Source organism: Dipteris shenzhenensis, chromosome 13 (assembly GCF_047967505.1).
Source record: "Dipteris shenzhenensis isolate YYH24624 ecotype China chromosome 13, Dip_SZ_1.0, whole genome shotgun sequence".
NCBI classification, from domain to species: Eukaryota; Viridiplantae; Streptophyta; class Polypodiopsida; order Gleicheniales; family Dipteridaceae; genus Dipteris; species Dipteris shenzhenensis.
In genome coordinates, this window is record NC_141608.1 from 35830161 (window position 1) to 35853713 (window position 23553).

Below are 23553 nucleotides of genomic sequence, written 5' to 3' on the forward strand. Positions count from 1 at the left end.
AATCCAAACACGGACCTGATTCCACTCCTCGCAAGTGTGAGCCCAACAATCCAACCCACCACAACTAGGTCCTACACCTCTTGCTTGTCTTCTGGGAAAAGTACAATATAAACCATTGAGGGAGTTGAGGGAGCTACCATGTAAGCCCCGAAGCAGGGGAGTTCGAGTGATATTGGATCAAAGAGCGTCGATGAGCAGGAAGACTAGATGATGACCTATGCAAGTCGGAACTTCCTTTCGGTAAGCAAACGCAACTGATGGCTAGGCATCTAACTTGATTCTTCTGGAGTACTATAAGGACAGAACTATAAAAATTAGAATGGACGCATTTTGAACAGCCATGACTCATATTGAAATTGTAACCACAGATTTCTTTGCAATGACCGCCTTCTTGCAAAGCATTTGGTAACGGTTGAAGGGGAAATATTACTTCCACAAAATGCACCTTTCTTGATTTCAATTCACATGCATTTCTCAAAGTTTACAAACCTTAGCTCGTAAGAGCTTCTAACTCTTTCACCTGATCTTCACAAATCAAGTATTATTATAGACATTGGCACCTAATGGCTGCTGTTTATATGCATAGTCGGCAAGGTTCAAGACCGCTCGGAAATACCTATAACTCTTTCTTCTGATCCTCACAAAACTGAGAATCATTAAGAATCCAAACATTGTCCATCACTCAAGATCATGGCAGCAGATAGCATTGCAATAGCTGCTGTTTCTACCCGTAGCCGTCGAGGTCCAAGGCCAACAGACTTAGCACCAACACTAGTCAGTGCTCGCTTTTCCTCATCCGTAAAATCTGCAAATCCATATAAACAGAACACAAGTGGAACTTCTTACCCAAAAGATATGATTTCTTAATGACAAAAAAAATGGAGAATGCTGAGATATTGACAAAGGCATCACCAAGTTCCTAAATGATACGAAAGTTATAGCATTGACAATTAATCAAAATCCTAACTGTGGCCACATGATTCTTAGCACAGCAAGGGCTTTCATGAATCATTATGCAGATCACTTTTGGATACAAGGGAAGAGGTATTGACCACGACTGGTGATGACTGCTTTTTCTATTGCTGAAGACAGTAAGGCAACAAATATGGTCCAATCTCCCTCCTTGGCACCAATCCCTTGGGTTTTTGTTACATAAAAGAAATCTAACAATACTATCTAGGGAGAAATGAAATTCAGCATCCAACATCAATACAGGGTTGATCCTGTTCTAAGAACCTGCATTTGTAACTGTACATCATCTTGTATAATTGTTTAAAATGTTAAAAGCCATCAAACGTTTAGTGTTTTCAAACATATAAAAAATTTGAGTGCAACATTGCCAATCAATAGAACGTTTAGTGTTTTCAAACATATAAAAAGTTTGAGTAAAACATTGCCAATCAATCAAACGTGGATCCAAAATGGTCATATATTAATCTCACAAATTTAATGTTCTAACTTCAAACTGAAACACTCATACTACATAGAGGCTGCAAAAATGCCAATGTCAAGGTCAAAAACCTTTATATTTGCAATTTTCCCCCAATTTTTCTTTTGCTCACGCAATGTTTTACTGCCCCTTTTCAAACTCGTTTGCTCAGCAAGACCCACCACTCCAAAGGCCGCTGCTCCAGCCGCCTGCCCCCCTCCTCCTCAGAATTTCCCACCACCACCACCACAGCCCCCCTCCTTCCTCTTCTTCTCCCCCCTCCCTCGTCCTTCCATCCCTGCTGTAGTCACCCTCACTCCCCCCCCTCCTCGCCTCATCCCTCTACAGCAGTTCCTACCACCACCGCCTCTTCCCACCCCGCTTCTCTTGACCCAGTGCCCAAGCCCTTGGGCAAGGGCGTGGCTGGTTTCCCCCCCCCCCTGCTATGACTTCCTATTCTCAGTCGCAGCCCTCTTCCTCCCCCGAACAGGACTCCGCTTCCTCAAAGAAGCCTAAGTCCAACAGCATGTTCTTGTAGCTTCCAGGACCAAGGCCTTGCCTTCGGCAACCTTTGCCAAGGGAGTTTTGGCGCTTGGACCATGGAACTATTTAGAGATCCAAGACGCATATCCCCATGATTTAGAGATGACGGTGATGATCTTGCAGCCCCACAAAGGGGGTTCCATTGGTATGGTTGATTCCCACACTCGTCCCTTCTGGGGCTTTCAGGAGAAGTGGAACCTATCTCTGTTTGATTGCATGATGAAATCAGATATACCGTATTGAGGCATGGATGGGTCCTCAAGGGATAGGGTTTGGAGTAATTCGGTTCGGGCATGAGGAGCAACTCACGCATGCCACTTACTGGACATTTCAGCAATGTGCTAACAAGTACAAATAGGCGTCTCCTTCATGATGCAATGGGCCAGGAAAGTGGGCATACAGCCTGTCATGCCCTTGGCACACCACTGTTCAGATACAGACTATATATTCCAAGTAATAAATGAGCATTTCTTTTTATGTTTGACCACGGTCAAAGTTTCAATGATTTTTATTGGGATTAGGTCAAAGCATTGACTAACGATCAAAGAGACTTCGCCATGGCCAAAAGACTTGACTTCGGTCAAGGAGGGTTGACTATATCAACCAGAGAACCATAGAGCTGACCTTGGTCAAAGAGACCTAACTATGGTCAAAAGGACTACCCCCATTAACAAGAGTATGTTTGGTTGCATATTGGTTTGCATGGCATCGATGAACGCATAGACTAGGATTAGTCTAAGTATTTGATTGTGCATTCAAAAGGCTAACAACTAATGGGTGCCATGGTTGTGTGTTTTCATTTATTTGTTGCAAGTTTGGAGATTATCCTAGAATTAAGGAGCTGTCCCATCTTCCAAGAGAGAGTTCACTCCAGCTTGTGGTCCAACGTGTGACCACAAGCCTAGAAGGCCCCAAAACTTGCCCCTTATGGTATTTAACTTAATTCTAGTTAGAAGGATTGTTGGCATTAGCAACTGCCGATTGGCACACTGCTTCCCTCTCGCTTGTACGTTGTACATGGCTTTCGTGATGGAAGGCAGAGCAGACAGATTTCTCCTTTGTACTCAGATTTCTCAAGCAATAGAATTACCTTCGAGGAGGTCCAGCTATGTTGTTCTGGGCCCTTGTGCTATGTACTTTGTGATTGCTTGAATTCGTTTTCTTCATTTCTCAGCAAACAAATTTGCTCTCACCCTGATAGTTTACATTGGTATCGGAGTGCACGTCCTGTTTCCTTCATAGGAAACAACAATTCTAGGCCAGCAAGGAACTAATAGGGTCGATCATTCTCCATTTGCAAATTAAGCAGAGCACACGTCACAATTCTTGAGCGACATCCCGTGTTCCCCATGCATAGATGGGTGGCTAGTGGAGAGTCTAATGGGAGCGTCAAATACAAAGGCTAATTCTCGAAGATGATCGTCTGCAGCACATAAGCCGTGAAATCCAGTAGTAGTGAGGTGATTGTCGCCTTGTTGCCTGCTTGACGTGAACTTCTTCACTTTAAGGGGGGTTACGAACCTCATCCTCCGATAAGACTCCAACCTCCACTCCAAACATTGGGAAAGGGGGCCACCCTATTGACGCCAATCAGCAAGTCTTGCGTGGCGGTCAGATGCATTCATGAAGACAATTCTTCCCCCACTCGGGTTACATCATAGGCTTCTAGTGCGCATGGTTTCTCTTTGAACTCATGGCCACGACCATATGTGATCACAGCAGTACCAATCCACTGTACTTAGGACATGGCACATTCTGGAGAGCATTCCCCAGATGGTAATCCTCACTCCGCAACTATCAAAACGGATGACACAGCAAGCCCAAGAAGACCTAAGAGATACAAAGAGCTCAAGGCTCATTCATTTGGCAACATGCCACTTATCAAATTTAATCTACTTTCCTAGTTACATGCCACCTAAGGGCAACTCCAGAGTCTTCGAAACACTTGGTCATGCGACTGATCTCCTAAGCACTCGCCTAGCTCCATATTGCTTGGATCTTCAATCCCTCTTTGTACCTGCAACCATTACCTAAAGCACACAACCATGGCACCCATTAATGGTCAACGCTTTGAATGCAAATAATAATATGTGGACTAATCCTAGTCACAGTGGGCGTCCCCACTAAGCAAACATGTGCACATAACATAGAACAAATTCTTTAGTGGACCGAGGCCAACCCTCTTGGTCATAATTAAGGGACTTCACCATCAGTTGAAGTGCCTTAATTATGGGCAAGTCCCTCCAACCGAGGTTCGCACATCTTGGTTAACCGAAGTAAACCCTCTTGGCATAAGCCAAGTCTTGTTGACCGAAGTCAACACTCTCTAACCACAGTCAGCACTTTGGTTCTTTGGTTAACCGTGGTTAACCATCTTGGCCACAGCCAAATCTTCCTAACCGGGTTTAGGCTTATTTAACCGAGGTTAAGTAGCTTTGACCGAAGTCAATACTTTGGCAAAATATATGTAACTCTTTGAGCATAATTAAATAAATGAAGAGCTCATTAATTATGATCAATAAATGGTCAACTAAAACTTTGACTTTGGAGTATTTACAGCTTGGTGACATCCCCTCGGCTTCTATTTAGTTGACCTCAACTAAAAAGCTTCCTTGTAAATATCCAAAAGCTGTGGATGATTAGACAACATGTCTTAATCCATCCAATGCCGAGTAATTCGTGAATTTTACAAGGATATCTGTAAAATTCCTTGCCCTGAGGGAATTTGCGTACAATACGATACACCATTTCTTATGGCTGAAGAACCTCCTCTAGCTCATCCACTTCTGGTGCTTCCTGTTAACTGGTAAAGTGCCTGAAGAAGTTCCAAAACAAAGAAAATACAGATTTATTAAAAGCTGTACTTCTTATTGTCTGATAGATGATGTTCTTTACATGAAAGGGGCTGATCTCGTGCTCAGAAGAATTCCCTGGCATGAGGAATTTTTTCATATTCTACAAGCTAATCATGAGGAAGTATGTGGAGGACATTTTGCTTTCAAAATCATGCCGAGGAAAATACTTACAGAAGGGTATGTGTGGCCATCCCTCCAGAGAGAGATAAGACATTGGTGCAAGTCATGCCTACAGTGTCAGAAAATAAGTAAGAGGATCTTACATCCAAAACTCAGAAATATCATGCTTGCTTATAATATTTTTGAGAAATGGGGAATAGATGCCATCGGTTCTCTACCCATGACAGCGAGGGGAAATTGTTATGCGCTGACAACTAAGGATTATTTGACGAGATGGGCTGAAGCACGAGCAGTACGGGCTGTCAATGCGAAATCTGTATGTAAATTTGTGTATGAGGATATCTGTTGTAGATTTGGTGTGCTACTGGAGTTGCTTTCTAATAGAGGTCCAAGTTTCAGGAGTGAACTGATGGATTTATTATGTGGTAAGCTGAAGATTAAAAACAGATATGCAAGTCCCTATTATCCTCAATGTAATGGGATGAATGAAAAATTTAATGATGTGTGTACTAATATCATGGGAAAGATCATGAGAACACATGAGAAGGAGTGGGACCTTGCTTTGCACTGGGCTTTATGGGCTTACAAAGTTGCAGTAAAAGAAGGCACCAAGTTTTCACCATTTCATCTTGTTTACGAGAAAGAAGCTCTACTACCCTTGGAAGTAGAAATTCCTGCATTACAGATGTTAATGAAGATGAACGAGGATTCAAACTAGACAGACAAAAGGCGGTGGAACATTATGCTTAAATTCAAGAGGAGAATCAACGAAGAAATTCAAAAATGACTCATATCAACTTGAGGATTTGGATGGTCAGCAGCATAAGAATAGAGTCAATGGCTTCATACTAAAGAAATACTTTCATAGGATCATGAGTGTGGGCAGCTGTGGACCTACTGCAAGACATGAATGTCTGCAGACTAGGGGATGGGCAAAATGATAGGACAAAACTTGTATCAAGTTTTTGAGCACTGTATATAGCTGTGGGTAGGCACATAGTTGTACACATCTAGGGTAGGTGTGGGCTTTTGGCATTTGTGGATTTTTTTCTTTCACAAGCATGATGGATTGATGTATAGTGTTTTGAGACAATAAAGTATGTTTTGCAGGGACTTCATGGGAACTGATGAAATGCAATGTGGTTGTACCAGATCTCCAGAACAAGGGTATCCAATGTGTGGCCAAGTGAAAATGTTTTTGGGGTCATGTAAATCAAGTCATGAAGGGGTTTTTTATTTTATTTTCCTGAGTCAATGTGCACTTGCATGTTACAGGAATTTGATTCTCGTGTCCATGTCAAGGGGCTTTTCATGTGTGTGTACGGGGGTGCATGCAAGCTTTAATGTGCATGCTAATGTGTGTGGGAATTGTGTGACTAAAGGCCCAAAATGTGCATTTAATGTGCCTTGGGGGGATATTTGCATTTTTTTAATGGAAGAGTGGTAAATTCTATGTGATGACGTGGCTGGAAAATCTGGAAGGGAATGTATGCATGCAAGGTGGCTACGTGATCAAGGATTGGGGATGCTCTGGCTGACGAGTGGGCTGATACGTGGGATGGCGGCTGGAGAGTGCTGGAAAACGTTGATGAGCGGGAGAGATCGAGTTGGGGGGGAGAGAGCGGAGAAGGAGAGGGGAGAATCTGCTGATCGATGAACGGATGGTTCACAGGCTCCAAATCGTTGTACAAGAGTAGTGCACCAGGGTGTAGAGGGCTGTGACGATCTGAGAGAGCGATTTGGCTGTGTACGGGCTGTCAAAGGGATGTGATGATCTGGAAAGAAATAGCACAGGGCTGACGATTAGCTGAGCGGAGAACTAATGGGCTGCTCGACATGAAGTGTGAGTTGCTTATTCTTTTGGGCTGTGGGTTTGTTACCTTTAATCACGCACAAGTGTACAGACTGCGTGGGGGAGCTTAGCTGGAACAGAAGACAGATTGGGAGTTGTCGCTGCTAGAAGCACTCCTGATGTGGCTGCTTACAATTCTGAGTATGACGCACAGCTTGTGTGCAGATGCAATAGTGACTGAACGGAAATCATAATAGGGACTTTGATCGTTGAGGTTACATGAATCTAAAGGTGGAGGGGATGACTCGATGGATTAGCATTCTTGGGGGTTCTTTGTGCATGGGGATTCCGTACGAGAAGCATAAGTACAAGCTGTTTATCATATACAAGCTGCTGGAAGGAGGTGTTGTAGATACATCATGTGTGGTTGATCTGTCGTACAAAGAACGACTGTGTGTATGAACAACTCCTGGTTGACACGGAGCTACAGCAAGTCAAAGCATTCTTTTCCCTCTTCCAAAGAGTCTGTGTGTTCTGATGTGTGTGTGTTCTAGTCAGATTGTGTGGGAGATTGACTTGTTATTTGTGTGCTCTGGAACCTGGTTCATAAGCTCATCATCTACAAGCCCACATTGCAGTTGATCCCTATGAAGTCTCAGCTCCCCCTAGACAGGTCAACAAACCAAGGACACAAGGTAATTTAGAACCAGTGCCCAAGAGGCTTTTTGTGTAGGAATTGTAAGACATTCTCTCTCTACATGTAGAACTTGCATATAGAATTTGCATGTAGGAGTTGCAAGTTGCATGTCGGAGTTGCATGTTAAAGTCGCATGTTGCATGTAGGAGTTGCATGTAGAACTCGCATGTAGAACATGCATGTACTCATGTCTTCCAGATCCCTATGATAAGCAATAGTCACATTGTTCGCCTGGGGTCTTCAAGACAAGGCATCTACCACTCTGTTCTGAGCTCCCGGAGTACGGACAATCTGAAAATAATACATTGACATTATATTTGCCCATTTCATGTGCTTCTCGGAGAGCTTTGTCTATATCTCAGACTTTGGTGATATATCTTAATTGTAAAGTCTGCACCCAAAAGATAATGCTTCCACGTATGGATGGCATGAATTACAACCAACAACTCTTCTCATACATTTCCAAATATCTTTCAGCATCCCAGAGTCTCTTGCTCTCATAGGCCACTACATGACCATTCTGATGCAATGCAGCCCCAACACATTCCCCACAGGCATCATAATCCACATCAAATGGCTGATACAAATCTGGAACTATCAAAATTGGCTTCGTGGTCAGCTTCTCTTTGAGTGTGGTGAATGCTTTTTTCTGTGGAATACCCCATCTGAAAGCTGCATTTTTCGAAGTAAGATCATGGAGTGGAGCGGCTATGTCCACAAAATGCCTAATAAATTTTCTGTAGTAAGAACACAGGCCTAGGAAACTACGAACTCCAAGCACAATCTTCAACTCTGGCCATTCCTCAATGGCTTGGATCTTTGCCAGGTCCATCCGTATCCCATCTTTGGATATTATATGCCCCAAGTAATGGATCTCTTGCAGAAAGAATTCACTCTTCTTGCTGTTTGAATAGAGCTGGTGATTTCGCAGCCCTTGGAAACTGTAGCAAGATGTTCATTGTGCTCTTCTTCGGACTAGGGGAAGAAAATAATGTCATCGAAGAAGGTTCCTCTGAACTATCTATAGGGTCGGAAGATACGATCCATCATTCTATTGAAAGTAGCTGGGGCATTAGTCAATCCAAAAGGCATCACCAAATACTCATACAAACCAAAAGTAGTGCAAAACGCTATCTTGTGCACATCCTAAGGCTGTATCCTCACTTGGTGATAACCACTCTTTAAGTCTACCCTACTGAAAACTGAAGCTCCATTTAACTGATTCAGCACATCATCGATGCGTAAAATTGGGAACCCGTTCTCGATGGTCATTTTGTTCAGTGCGCGATAATCTACGCACATACGGAACGAACCATCTTTGTTCTATAAAAGCAGTACAGGGGAGCAAAATGGAGAGGAACTGGGCTGAATCAACCCCTTGGACAACAAGTCATGCACTTGGGCCATAATTTCTTCTCACGGAGTTGCACTAACTCTGTATGGGGGCCTATTTTTGGCTCAATGAGTTCTATGCCATGATCTTCAGGTCACTCAGAAGGTAACTCCCTTGGCAAAGGTCAAAAAAACAATCTTTAAAGTTTTTAAGAAACTGAAATTTAATTTGATCTACCTCACTCATTTCAGCATACATGTCAACATCTTTTTCTTTTATAAAAACCATGTACGCTGAAACTGCAGACTTTATTGCTTTTCCAACCGAAATATTTGATACAATGGGGATAGTCTCCCCTCTATTCCTGGCAACCACACGCTGTGTTTTACCCCTATGTGCAAATTCCAACACTCTCTCAGAAAGAGTTAACTTCACTGCCTTATGATGGAACCAAGGCATACCCAAAACCACGTCGTGATGTTTCAGTGGGGAGATGAAGAAGTCTTCCTGGTCAACATAACTTTGTACATGAAGATGGAGCTTCCCTATGAAAGGAGTGACTAGCACAGGGTTCCCACAGAACATCCGGTCAGCATCCAAAGCCCTATCCAACTCCTCCATCTTTATTCCAAGCCTCAAGGCTAAATCCTCTTATATAAATTCATGTGTAGACCCAGGATCAAACAAAATCAACGCTTGCTGATCTCTGATCTTGCCCCAAGATAGCAGCAACCCTCGTTCCTCTGGGTTTGATGTTAGAAACATGGTGAAGGGAGAGAGAGAGAGAGAGAGAGAGAAAGAAAGAAAGAAAGAAAGTTTATTAAAGCCTTCGGAAGACCGTTGGGTCTATGAGACTGTAAAAAACCTAATACAATGATCTGTGGTAATGGAGCTACTAAACAAGCATCCACACCAATGCAGAATGCAAAAAAATGCAAAATGGCAGTACTAAGTCCTAAGTATGACATAGTCATATCTCTACTATATATATCAATCTTAGCATCATCATCGGCATCATCATAACCACCATCATCATCATCGTCAGCAGCAGGACATCAGGATGGGTGAGAGGGGGAGAGAGAGAGAGAGAGAGAGAGAGAGAGAGAGAGAGAGAGAGTGTGTTAGGGTCTGAGGAAATAACGCTCAAATGAAGACATGAAGAAGGCTTTCATTCATTCATCAAGTGTGACAAGACAAGTGAAGTACAAGCCTTATATAGGCCACTCACTGACACACTAGCACCTAGAGCATATGGGATAAGTCCCATGATGACACGTGGCACTCATACAAGACACACACATAGACTAGTACTAGATCACCAGATACTACACACCAACACTTCACACCAACACACTCTTTGACTGTGATATCTCCAACACCCCCCTTCAGAGCAAAGAGTGTAATACCCAACATGCGAGAGTAGACTGATCCCCTCTCCACCGCAATACCGCAAAGAGCAAGTCCAACTATCCAACACCTCCCGTGTGATAGTGACTTCTCAGTTAGCTTGCGACCGGCAAGGGCAAACCATCACTCGTCATCCCTCCTTACTCTGAACTGGGTGGTCAATACCATCAACCAAAGTAAAAGACAATACATTCATTTTGGGGGGACAACCCAGGGTAGAGTACCTCTTATTGACTCCAAATACATTTAATTTAGAGGGACAACTCCAGGCTGAGAACCTTTATTTAACTCAACACAGACACATAGCATAGGGGCCTAGAAAGCCCAACCCTAGTCAAATGGATCGTCGTCGTCAAGAGAGAGGCCATGAACCTCTATTGTAGCTGCATGTATCTCCTTCGGGGGCTCTTCAGGTTCAGCTTCGTCTTCAGACAAAAGATTGGCATGATGCTTCTCTTATTCCTGTGCTTTCTTCTTGAAGCAATTCCTCTTGCAAAACCTGCAAATAATGTTCTTGTTGGTTCCATTTGCTTGTGGAAGCAAATGCATGTTCAATAGGAGAGACAAGAGCAACTTCCTTATCGCGACAACCCTTCTCAATGAGGAGGGCCACCATATCATCAAACGTAGTGGTGGCAAGAAGAAGATCTCAAGAGTGTGCTCAAAGCAAGAAATGCCATGCATACTCTTCATAAGGACGGCCATCTTATCTTCATCATCAGGGACACTCTTCAAACTTGAGAGTTGTTGAACAAGAGATTGAAACCGGGCTAGATGATCACTCAACTCATCACTCTCTTCCATTTTCATATCATAAAATTTGAGCTTCAAAAAGACTTTAGAGTTAGTGATTTTATTACCAAAGAAGGTCTTGAGGCAACTCCAAATCTGCTTAGCTCTTGACTTGAAATCCACATGATGGATGAGAGAGTCAGCTAAGCAAAGACCAATGAGGGCAATGGCCTTAGCATTCTGCTGCTTCCAAATCTTTTGGTGGTGTTGATCAAGTAACTCACCTTGGTCATCCTCAACAACATCCCAAACTCCTTCATGCAAAGCAACAATTGCATCTTGGTTTGCCACGTGGGAAAACCTTCCCCCTTAAACTTCTCCACGAAAAAAGAACTTGAAGACAAAGAAGTCATGATTGAAGAGAACTTCGTGAAGGCAAGCAGCAAGCTAAGCTAAAGGACCAGCAATCTGCTTGTGTGCAAAAGAACAAATATAAATGCCTAGAGATGCTCCAAATATGGACCCGAATCTGAGAGCAATAATGATATGTCTTGAAATTAGTAAAGCAGCTCAACAGAATAGCTCCAGAGTACACCAAGATGCTGCAGCAGGTGTGGAGGTGTACCAAAGCGCAACAGCGGGCTGAGGCCGCTGCAAAAGGAAGGACTGAAGCAGAATTAGGATTAGGGCAAGAGTGACGTGGCAGCTATGGAAGGTGGCTCTGATACCATGTTAGAAACATGGTGGAGAGAAAGAGAGAGAGAGAGAGAGTTAGGGTCTAAGGAAATAATGCTCAAATGAAGACATGAAGAAGGCTTTCATTCATTCATCAAGTGTGACAAGACAAGTGAAGTACAAGCCTTATATAGGCTACTCACTCACACACTAGCACCTAGAGCATATGGGATAAGTCCCATGATGACACATGGCACTCACACAAGACTCACACACATAGACTAGTACTAGATCACCTAGTACTACACACCAACACTTCACACCAACACACTCTTTGACTATAATATCTCCAACATTTGACACACGAACTAGTACATCAGGAGCTCCTCCTGCCATTGGTTTCTACGGTGCCCGTGGCTTCTCTGCCTCTTTTCCCTTCGGAGTTGAAGGCTTTTTTGGGCACTGGGCAGCCACATGCCCCACTTTGCCGCAGCTGAAGCATCTACCCTCTTTTCTGAAAATTTCAATCTGTTCATGGGTAAGCTATGGTCTTCCCTTATAGGGCTTTTGTACTTGGTTTCCCCTCGGCTTCAAAGGCTGAAATCCCCTCTTCTAAGCCCTCGGAAACTCCTTTTTCTCTACCTGAGGTGTGGCTGTCTTTTTCTTGTCTGTCCCGGCATAAAGAGAAGGCACTGTGGTGAGATCCTGGATATTCATTAAACTCGCCACAGTGGCTGCGTGCATGATATCCTATATGCCCTTAAGTTGCTGGGTACTAACCACAGCCTGTATCTTTGGATGCAGACCAGATCTGTATTTTCTTACCTGGGTCTTCTTCGAGACTTTTTTGCAGGGAGTGATTCAAAAATGCATCCCAAAATATCTGGTTGTAGGTCTCCACCATATCACCTGCATCCATATGCAAGTGCCCTATGCAATAAGAACATGGTCTTTGAACCACTTGGGCATAAACTGCTTGTAGAAGGCTTTCTTGAAGCCCTTCCTGCAAGTGCCCTATGCAATAAGAACATGGTCTTTGAACCGCTTGGGCATAAACTGCTTGTAGAAGGCTTTCTTGAAGCCCTTCCACTTTCTTGAAGCAGTGCTAGTTGTAGTCTGGGTGCTCCACCATGCACTAGCCATTGTTGTCAAGTGTAAACTAACCATGCGCAGCTTCAAAGATTCTGAAAATCTCTGCGTGCCAAACGCTGCATCAAACTGTCTGATAAACTGCATGGCTTTTTCTGTCTGGTCATACTGGCCATTAAAAGTTGCAAACCTAACAAATTTCCCACCTTCTTTAAACTCCTTGGTCTTTGCTCTCTTGCCAGAAGACTTCTTCTTCTTCTTATGCTTTGGCTTCGATGATCCAAAAGAAGAAGACGATGATGATGATGAAAAGGTAGAGGTAGAAGAAGAAGAGGAACTTGAAGAACTATGATGATGCTTAGCCTTCTTCTTCTTGGAAGGCAAACTCCCTGACTCACTACCTGCTTTCCTCTTTTTGCTGTCCTCTTTTCGAGGTTTCTTGCTCTTCCTAGAAACATCATCTACAGGAAGAACAGGAACTGCATCCAGGGATCTCTTTCTGGCTATCACCCTCTGGGTTGCCCCAAAAGAAACTCTCTGCTGCTGCTCCTCTGCATGAGGATTTACGAGCCTCCAAAACAGTGGATCCCTTTTGGCTTCCATGATGTGTGCCAGTAAATGTCTATAACTTGCCTCAATCTTTTGACTCTGCTCTTGCATAGCTTGATCATTCCTGGCACTCTCCTCATGGGAGGGTATGGCATTCTGCTGTTGCGAAACCATCACTGCAACTTATCTGAGATTTTGCCAACTCTTTCACAGAGTATATGCAACCAATGCTATCAGCCTGAGAAAAATACCTCAACAACAGGTGTAATGCACTCACAACTTAGCCCCAACTCTTGCCACAAACTGGCTGTCAACTCAAGAAGCATCAATTTCTGTGTTACCCCTTTCTGGCTGCTGCAAAAAGCACTCAAAATGCAAGTTTCCCCTTCTCTGTGCACACAGGCATGCATTTCTTTTTCTTTTGCAAATCTCTGATTTTTCTGATGTTTTCTGCTGATTTTCTGACAGGAAAATAACTGGCAAATAGGTGGAAACTGGTGGGCAAAACTGTCTCTGCAACTTGTTTTTTAAATTAAAGTAACTGGATAGGTAATTGTCTGCTTACACTAACCAGACTGGCTTTCTCTGGTCTGGTTAGGTGAACAGGCCAGTTGATATGTGACTAAACCAAACTAAGTTCTGGTTAACTGAACCACTCTGGTCTGGTTAGCTGCAACTGACTGGTTAGACTAACCACTATAACTGTATCCTTAGCCAGAGTTAACCAACTATGGTCAGATTACCCAACCCAGCATGGGTTAACTGCAGGTCTGCCACCTCAACATGTGTGCTGGCTGCCACATCAGCTGCATGCCTATGCCACGTGTCAGGTCGCCACATCATCCCAACTGCCACATGTCAAGGCCACGCGTCACCCGCATATGCTGCCACGTCAAATGATACCCAAGGGCATCTGCAGAGGATGATCACCAGAACTGTTCCGTATCACGTCGCCATGTGTCTTGGAGAATTTTCCTGTCAAGCGCTGGATCTCAACCACACGCGGTCACAAAAGCCTCTTCCATTGCCGTTGAGAAGCCTGAAAACCAGCGCTTGCCAACAAATCTGCGTCCACATGATAACTTCTCCAATCTGGCAACATGATGCACCCACGTGAAGGTGTCAATACACGTGAAGGCATATCTGTGCAGAATAATCACTTCACGCTGCCTCACGTGCTTTGCCTACCTTCTCCAAGCCTCCACAACACTCACGGCAACCATAGGCGAAATCCCCGTCAGAAACCTTCGCCTGACAACCACTCGAATCTCATCGTGAATTCTTCCCCAAGCTTCTATTCGTGGCTCTACGCAATGACCACGATTTCCCCAGACTCTTTCCACAGAATTCCATGTCAATTCCCTTCTGTGGCACCTAACAAGCAGCGCTCCTTCCAAATCACCGGCCGTCGGCATATTATATAAATCCTCCTGCACTCACAGCAATGAAGGCTTCTCACATAGCATTTACACTACGACGGTTATCCCTTGGTGAATCAACGGCGATTCCTTTTGCTCTCTTGCTGGATCGTCATAGCCTAAGACGGCCATGAGCCTCCACTCTGATACCAATGAAACTATCTCAAAAGAAATTCTCTCTCATTCTCTCACTCTCTCTGCAAACACACTAGGGCCCAGGACAACAGTTACTTGAGAATTTCTGAGTACAAAGAGTTCAGCCTAGAGCTGTTCTTCCAAAATTCAAAACGTGAATAGTTTTTACAAAGAGCTCAAGGCTCATTCATTTGGCAACATGCCAAGTATCAAATTCTAATCTACTTTCCTAATTACTTGGTCACGCGAGTGATCTCTGAAGCGCTCACCTTGCTCCATATTGCTTGGTTCTTCAATCATTCTTAGTACTTGCAACCATTAACTAAAGTGCACAACCATGGCACCCATTAATGGTCAACGCTTTGCATGCAAATAATAATCTGTAGACTAATCCTAGTCACTGTGGGCATCCCCACCAAGCAAACATGTGAAAGAAACATAGAACACAATTCTTGGTCGACCGAGGTCAACCATCTTGATCATAATTAAGGGGCTTGACCATCAATCAAAGCACCTTAATTATGGCCAAGTCTCTCCAACCGAAGTTGGCACGCCTTGGTTAACGAAGTTAACCCTCTTGGCATAAGCCAAGTCTCGTTGAGCTCAAGGCTCATTCATTTGGCAACATGCCACTTGTCAAATTTTAATCTACTTTCCTAATTACATGCCACCTAAGGGCAACTCTGGAGTCTTCGAAACACTTGGTCACGTGATGATCTAAGCGCTCGCCTAGCTCCATATTGCTTGGATCTTCAATCCCTCTTAGTACCTGCAACCATTACCTAAAGCGCACAACCATGGCACCCATTAATGCATTGTCAGCCTTTGAATGCAAATAATAATCTGTGGACTAATCCTGGTCACCGTGGGCGTCCCCACCAAGCAAACATGTGCACATAACATAGAACAAATTCTTTATTCGACCAAGGCCAACCCTCGTGGTCGTAATGAAGGGGCTTGACCATCAGTCGAAGCACCTTAATTATGGCCAAGTCTCTCCAACCAAGGTTGACACATCTTGGTTAACCGGAGTTAGCCCTCTTGGCGTAAGCCAAGTCTTGTTGACCAAAGTCAACGCTTAGGTTCTTTGGTTAACCATCTTGGCCGAAGCCAAATCTTCCTAACCAAGGTTAGGCTTACTTAACTGAGGTTAAGTATTTTTGACCGAAGTCAATACTTTGACCAAATAATTATAAGTCTTTGAACATAATTAAATAAATGAAGAACTCATTAATTATACTCAATAAATGGTTAACTAAAACTTTGACTTTGGAGTATTTACAGCTTGGTGACATCCAACCGAATGATACGGTTGATATCATCTCATGGGATCTGGATGCTTGAGGCATCTAAGCTATACTGCAAGGGGGAGAGGCGATCCATTTGAATACCCTTACTGTGAAACCATTTGGAAATATGTGTATACAAGGCTGTGCTGACCCCTCTCTTAGCCAATCGTATGTATGACTCTAATGCCAATCTCGGTAGCCTCCAGCTAGGCAAGGCCCATACCCTATGTAGGTATGTCACTGTCTAAAAGATGGCATCCATTCACAGTTATGTCATAGAGAACTTTGCCCGTATGATTTGATGAGGGACCGAGGGCTTATTCCAGATCATCCTGGTTCCCATAGCCACCTATAGTCTCTCAAATCTCAGTCGGGAGGGCACCCCCAAAAGAATGTTGCATACATGGTTGTTGGTCTCACCAGTTTATCAAAAATCCATCCCTTCGTTGGGAGGTCTTGGAAGAGTGCCTAGAAGCATTGTCTCTCTAGGCGAGCAAGAGCTCCCTGCCCTCGTGTGAGTCGCGGCCTACCTACATGTGTCATTATGAAGACCGTTCCTACAAAGATTGCCCCAAGATAGGTGTATGACTATACAATTTCCACTGACTCTCCTCGGTATGTAAATTTGTGTCGATGAAGCATTGCTCGTGAATTGTTGAAGATCATAACCTTGGTCTTGCCGAGATTGACCATCAGGTCTCTCTTACTGCTCTAGGGTCTCTAGGTGTCATTGTAAGCCTCCTATAGAAGAAGAGATGAGGACTATGTCGTCTGCGTATAGTACATCAGATCCGCCAGCAAGGATCCCTCCCCTCCCAAAGGTGATCAATGAAACTCGTGATCTCATCAATGTATAGCCTAAAGAGTACCAGAGATAGAGGGCACCCTTCACTCCAATCGTGCTCTCAATTCAGTGCGACAGACCTCCACGAGCACGTACTCTCCGTTCGACTGACTCAAATAGGCTCGTTATCCCCCAGATCGTGACTCCTGGCATCTGCATCTCCTCAAGTCTCCGAATCATGCCCGCTCGTGGAACTGTTGTCAAATCCGTTCCAAAAGTCTCCAAAGAAGGCATAGACTTTTTGGATCTCGATCTCGCCTCCTTGATGATTGCCCGATGGGCGAAGATGTGGTCAAGGGTGGAATGTTGCCGTCGAAAACTAGCCTGTCCCAGTGCCCCTGTCCATTTGCCTCTATGTATGAGATGATCTCTCTCTCTAGCATTGATTCATAGATCTTGGCCAGTGTGTGGCCTATCATGACTGTGCGATATGGGGTCCCCTGCTTTGTGTATTCGGTACAATAGTGGTGGTGCTCCAAGGAGGCAAGAAGCCATGGCATACCGCATGGTTAAACATATGTGCTAAGGTCGAGCCCAAGACCTCCTTTCCATGTGCAAAGACTCCATTGTCAATCCCTCGTGGTCCAAATCTTCCGGTTGTGGAGCCGGAGTAGTGCAACCTACCAATTTTGTATAGTGACCAAAGTGGATGTGGTGGGTCTCAAGACAAATCCGATGGTGCCCCTATCTAGACGTCGTAGAGCGAGGTCGCGTATGTGTGCCAGACGCCTCGGTCAGTGATAGGGATGGGTCATAGAGGAGCCCCCATGCAAAGTCCATCTCATCCATCCTATGTGAGGAAAGCTCGTCTCTTCCAATGAGTCGATTGACATGATATCCGATGTGCCTCGGTCCTCATGAGATGCCACAAAGCTTGCTCACGTATGAGGTGGGATCTCATCTCTCGACACTCATCATCGAACCATGGGTTTTGGGGCAGCTTCCCAACCATAGAGCGTGGTGTAGATCGTGTCGTGGGAAAAGACCTAACCACAGCATCTTGAACCCCTGATACCAAAATGTCTGAGGCATGGGCGAGGTCTGCATTATCTCCAAGGTGCTGGTAACTCGCGGACAGGTGGATTTTGTATACTGCATTAAGGGCATGATCGAAGTGCACATGGACCTAAGTGGGGGCCGGTGGATCCTGTCCTATGCGCTGAAAGTCAAATAGGACTGCTTAGCACCTAGTGACGGGGGAGGGGCAATGAGATCATATGCATGTGACACAAAGGATGGGCCAACCAATAATCCACTGTGCTTGCCCTCCTCCATGTGGGAAGCAATTGAGTCATCCTGAGAACCGCCATCTAAGAAAACCATTGTATATAATCAGATCATGAACTGAGATAGAGAAAGAGAAAAAGAAAGGAAGAAAGAAAGTTTATTAAAAGTTTCGGAAGACCAAAGGGTGATGATCATCTAGAAACTAGCGGAGATGTCAAGCCTAAGACGGGGTCGGCGATGTGTGAGGCTGTTGTGGTAGCATAAAGCCCGTGATGGAGAGCACTGGCGATTGTCAACGTGTGGCCCATTGTGGTCTTCTGGCTATAGGCCTACGACTAACTAGTGCCAATGTCACTCCTATAGGTCACGTCTCCGGTCTGATGAGCATGGAGGCAAGCTCTCCCCTAGTGCGATTCAGTCTTCTAGCGAGTTTGGTGTGTCTCTGTGGCTCAGGTCCTTGCAACCGACGTCTGCCTAGTTGCTGCTAATCGGTGTTGTTTGACTGGAAAAACTAAGTGATCATGCTTTGTCCAAGTGACCAAAACAAAAATGCCACAAGTCGCCTTGAATAGAAGACGTGATCGAGGAAAGTGCAGACAAAGTGTAAATGCCATGACGCATCGTACCAATCTGAACAACCTGTCCGGGTGGCTTTATCCCGGACCTCCACAAAGTGTTCATCAAACAGAACTGTGGTACCTAGACAGCAAGTTTCATAAACAGACAGCAAATTGAAGCCAAGAGAGGGAACAAACAATACCCTGGAAGAGTGCATCCCTCCTTTGCCATTGGGAATTAAGTCAAGATTGCCTTCACCACGTACTTTGATGACGGAACTATCGCCGATACAGACAACTCCGCCTAAGATCACAAAGTCTTGAAACCCCACTGGAGAAGGACTCATATTATGAGATGCCCCACTTTCAACGATCCAGGTCCTGGAATCTTTGGCTTGAAGACAACCCCCTCTGCAACAGAGAAAGCCAGAGCATCCATAATTTCTATGTGAACAAAGGCAGGAGTTATAACAACAGAGGAAAAACTAGTACCCTTGTTATTAGACCAAAGAGGGCACTTCCTCCAGTAATGGCTTTTCTGGCCACAGTGATTGCATGAGCGCTCCGCCTTGAGTGCTTTCTTGAATCTTCTCTGCTTCTATCCTCGTATCAGGAAATCGGCGACCTTGATTCTTTCCTCACTGCGGAGCTGCTAGAGCATCAGAGCCACCACCATGGGAGGAACTCTGAAACCACTCCTCTTGATCCAGTACCATAGGCATCAATTCTTCCCAAGTCAAAGTGCTCATCCTACCACTAGTGTTAGTGAAGAATAGAAGGCAAAGTACTAAGAAGTGAGATGAGAGAGCAGGGTAATCACCATATCTTTTCCTTCCTCGCTTGAAGAATCTCATGTTGAAGTTCCTGAAAGTTATTGATATGTTCCCGCATCCATGAAGACTTTCGCAGGATCCAATATCCAAGTCTGAACTTCAAGAGAGACCCTCTTCATAGGGGAAGTCCTGATATGCAAGGAGGCCAGGTGCTCCCAAATAACATGATTTATAATCTGAGAAGTACAATTTAAAAAAATGAAAGAACATACCCTTGCATTGACTCTATACCAGATCACAGCCAAATTCTCAGCCGCCTTCTGGTCCACCAACTAAGCTCTCATCAAGGGGATCTGACCGTTTGACACCCATGACGCACCAGAATGAAGTCTGCCAAGTCGTAGGATTGCAATACCGACTCCATTGTGACACACCAAACGCCATAATTGTTCCCATCCAGTTGACGATCTACAAGGAACATGGGCACACTGGAATCTTCACCTTGTTTTCTACCAATTCCGTCAGAGAAGCCATTGGGAGAGAAGTGGCAAGAATGGAGAAGCCATTGGGAGAGACATGGAGAGAATGGAGAAGTAGAGAGAATGGAGAGAATGGAGAAGGTTGGGCAGGAGAGTAGGAGAAAGGGGTATGAAGGAAGAAAGAGGGAAGGGAAGATGGAAGACAAAGCAGAGAGGCTTGAAGAGACTTCTTCGTCCAACCTCCATTGATCTGGCCTTCACACAATCCACCACTCCAATACCCTTCAAAGTAGATGTCCTACTCTATACTCCAAAAGACAGCCTATACCTTAATACCCTCCACTTCAAACAGCTCCCATAGGCTCCGTAGCTTGCTGGTCCAAGTCCGGTCTTCTTAGCCAACCTTTGGCTCTGATACCATGAGAGAAGTGCAGCGGTACTGAACAACAGTGGAGAGAAGAAAGCGAACAACTCACAAGACAGAACTGAAAACAGAGAAAACCAAGAGAGACTTGCATAAGGATCTCATAAGAAAACCCCTCTACTGCTGGGTGGAAAACCTCAACTCCAGGTGAGAGAACTTCTGAACACTGAGATGAAAAACTGTGAGGAAGGGGGCCCTATATATAGGGTGACCCCCTGCCCCAACGAACCGACTAGAGGAGGGGAAAGTGGCCGACCAGGGGGCCGACTGTGGGTCAGGTCCAATAGACCAGGTGGTCGGGTCATAAGGCCCTGATTAGGGGCATGCGTACCCTGCCATCCAAGGCAACACCTAGGCGCAGTGATGGCGGCCTAGTGGCACCTATAGCAAGCCCAGGGCATGTGCATATGACCCCATAGCTCCCTGGAAGATCCTGCAACAGTGGCGGACAAATGGCGAGCAGGTACGGGCTCCGTAAGCCCCCGCTCCTGCTCCGTACAGCTCATGTGCACATTGGTGTACACAGCCATCGTGGTTATCCCCCTCTACCTCTCCTAGGCAGACAAACCCACAAGCAAGGCCCTCTCTCTCCCTCACATAGGCGGGCAGACCACAACCAAGGCCCTCACTCAGTGATGCCGGAGATGTCACCTCTAACATGCCCAAACTCACCCTCAAAAAACACAACACATAGTGCAATTTCATTCTCATGATACTCACTCATAAGATTGAAAACCATACAATCTATCACACATAGCAGGAACTAGCTACTATGGCATCCCACCGACGTCATCTACGCCCAACGGTGGGTGTAGAGCATAGTATAAACATATGCTCTTACACAGAGAAATCCACACACCCACGCATACTTGAGCATCCGTTTATACAAAGTTAAATCACAAAGGATTAATTAGGGTAAAATCTTCCATCACTTCCTCATATCATACCTCTTCTCTGTATTGGAGCATAGAGGAGTAGGGAGAGGCGGTGGGGTAGGAAGAGGATGAGGAAAGGCAAAGAATGCAAATAATGGAAATGGAAATGGAAACAACTGAAAGAGAAATGGAAGTACTAAATCAATGAAAGACTTACATTGAGAAAGCTTGATGTCGACTCTTATGATGTGACACACAACACAAGTCCATCCTCATATAATCTATACACTAGACACTAGAATACCGAAGTGCATATGGGATATCTCCCAATATGACATGTGACATCCATAGGACACACTAGACTAAAACACATAAAACTCACTCAACTTGACTCCACTTCCTAACACCCCCCCACGGAGGAAAGGTGAGGGACTATTGGAATGGAATCAAGAACAAAACATAGTAATGACAGAATCTACTAATCTGTGCACCCCATGTAACTCAGAGGCTAAAGTCTAAGCATGTACAAAGGTTGATCCAAGCACTCTCATGGCTTGAGACTCAACATGACTCAGAGGCTTATGTCTTAGCATGGCCACATGACCAGCTCATAGATCTCGGAGCTACACCAACATCCTGGAACTCGGCCAGGCCAATACAATGAGGCTCCCACAATACATCCCCCTCCTCGGTCCAAAATGGGACTAATTAGTGATAAAAAGACCCATCAAAGACCAATACAATGAGGCTCCCACAATACATCCCCCTCCTCGGTCCAAAATGGGACTAATTAGTGACATGGAGCCACACAAAGCAATACATCATTTTAGGAGGAGTATCCAAGGCTGAGAACCTTTATTGACTCAACAAGACTAACACTCATCAGACTATTACAATCATTTTTGGGAAACTACCCAGGGCAAAGTACCCATGAATGGACAGATTTAGAAAACAAACTCATCACCCTCATCTACCTCTTGAGGGAGAGAGAGATGTTGCATTTCAGCAGTGAGAATATGAATTGGTGTCAGGAGGTCTTCTTTTTCTTCTTCTTCACTAGCGGCAGCTGCAATCAAGTTAGCATAGTCCTTAGATTGTTACTAGGCAAGCTTCTCAAAACAACAATCCTCCGTATGGCCAGCTTCTTACAATACGTACACTTGAGAGGCTTGAATTTGTTTTTACCCTTAGAATATAATGCATGCTCCTCATGGTCATCCTTATGTCTTCTGTCATGATCAATGAGCATTGCAACCATCTCATCAAATTTCATGTCCCATGCCACAAGAAGTACTGGAATGATGTCATGATATTTAGGAATATCCTCGATGCTGGAAAGGAGGACAGCAACCTGATCTTCTTCCTCAATAGGGGCCTTCAACGTAGCAAGGTGGGTGATGAGCCATTCCATATGATTCAAATGTGCATTAAGAGAGTCTTCATGCTTCATTTGAAGCTTAAAGAATTCATGTCTAAAAAATACTTTGGAGTTGATAATTTTGTTACCAAACAGGCATTCTAGCTTTTCCCACAATTCTCGTGCAGTGTAATTAAAATCTAAGTGATGAATAACTTCACCAGACAAACCCAAACCAATAAGAGCAAGAGCTTTGTCATTGAGATTTTCCCATTGTAGAATTTTCTTCCCATCTGTTAAACGCTTTTTGTCTTTTCCACTAACAGCATTTCACACACATTCCTTCATAAGAAGAAGCCTCAGGTTGGTTTGCCATGTGGGAAAGTTCTTGCCAAAAAATTTCTCAATAATAATAGCAGACTTAGAAGACTCCATTTCAGCAAAGGTGAAGCAGGAAAGAAGCGAAATATTGCAGATCTTAATGCTTGATGGAAATCTCTGAATTTCTGTCCCCAACTCAGCAAGTAGATGGACTCGAACAGTCACAACAGCAGCAAAAATGATGACCAGCCCCATGAAGTACAGTAGTCCGAGCTTCTGCATATCAGGAGTGCCACAAACAGGCTGGAAAAACAATGCTTACGGCTCCACGAACGTGGCCAAGTCTCCACACCAGCAATCACGAGTGAGCTTCCAATGCGGCTTCTCCACACAGCAGCCACGAATCAGCTCCACAGCAGCAACCACGAATCAGTTCCACGCAGCGACCACGGATTAGCTCCAATGCAGCTCATTCCCACAGACGGCCCCAGCAGCCATTGAAGCGAAACTTACAGCCAGAGTGAGGAAGAGGCTTGCGCATCCAAGTGAAGAGCGTTCATGAGGGGGAAGAAGGAGGCGAGGTCACGGTGAAGGAGGAGAGGGCGAAACAGAGTGGCGGCCAAGTATGACGAG

The 23553-nt window shown here is 44.6% G+C and overlaps 1 protein-coding gene across 2 annotated transcripts in view; it reads right to left on the reverse strand.

The window, feature by feature from the left end:
* Positions 1-424: 424 nt before the first annotated feature.
* LOC147895351 (methyltransferase) overlaps positions 425-23553 on the reverse strand; it is a 57941-nt gene continuing 34812 nt past the window's right edge. For both annotated transcript variants that reach the window (XM_087383778.1, XM_087383777.1), the window contains exon 9: positions 425-805. In XM_087383778.1, the coding sequence (XP_087239904.1) occupies positions 657-805 (149 nt within the window). In that variant the 3' untranslated portion in view covers positions 425-656. The remainder of the gene's footprint in view (positions 806-23553) is intronic.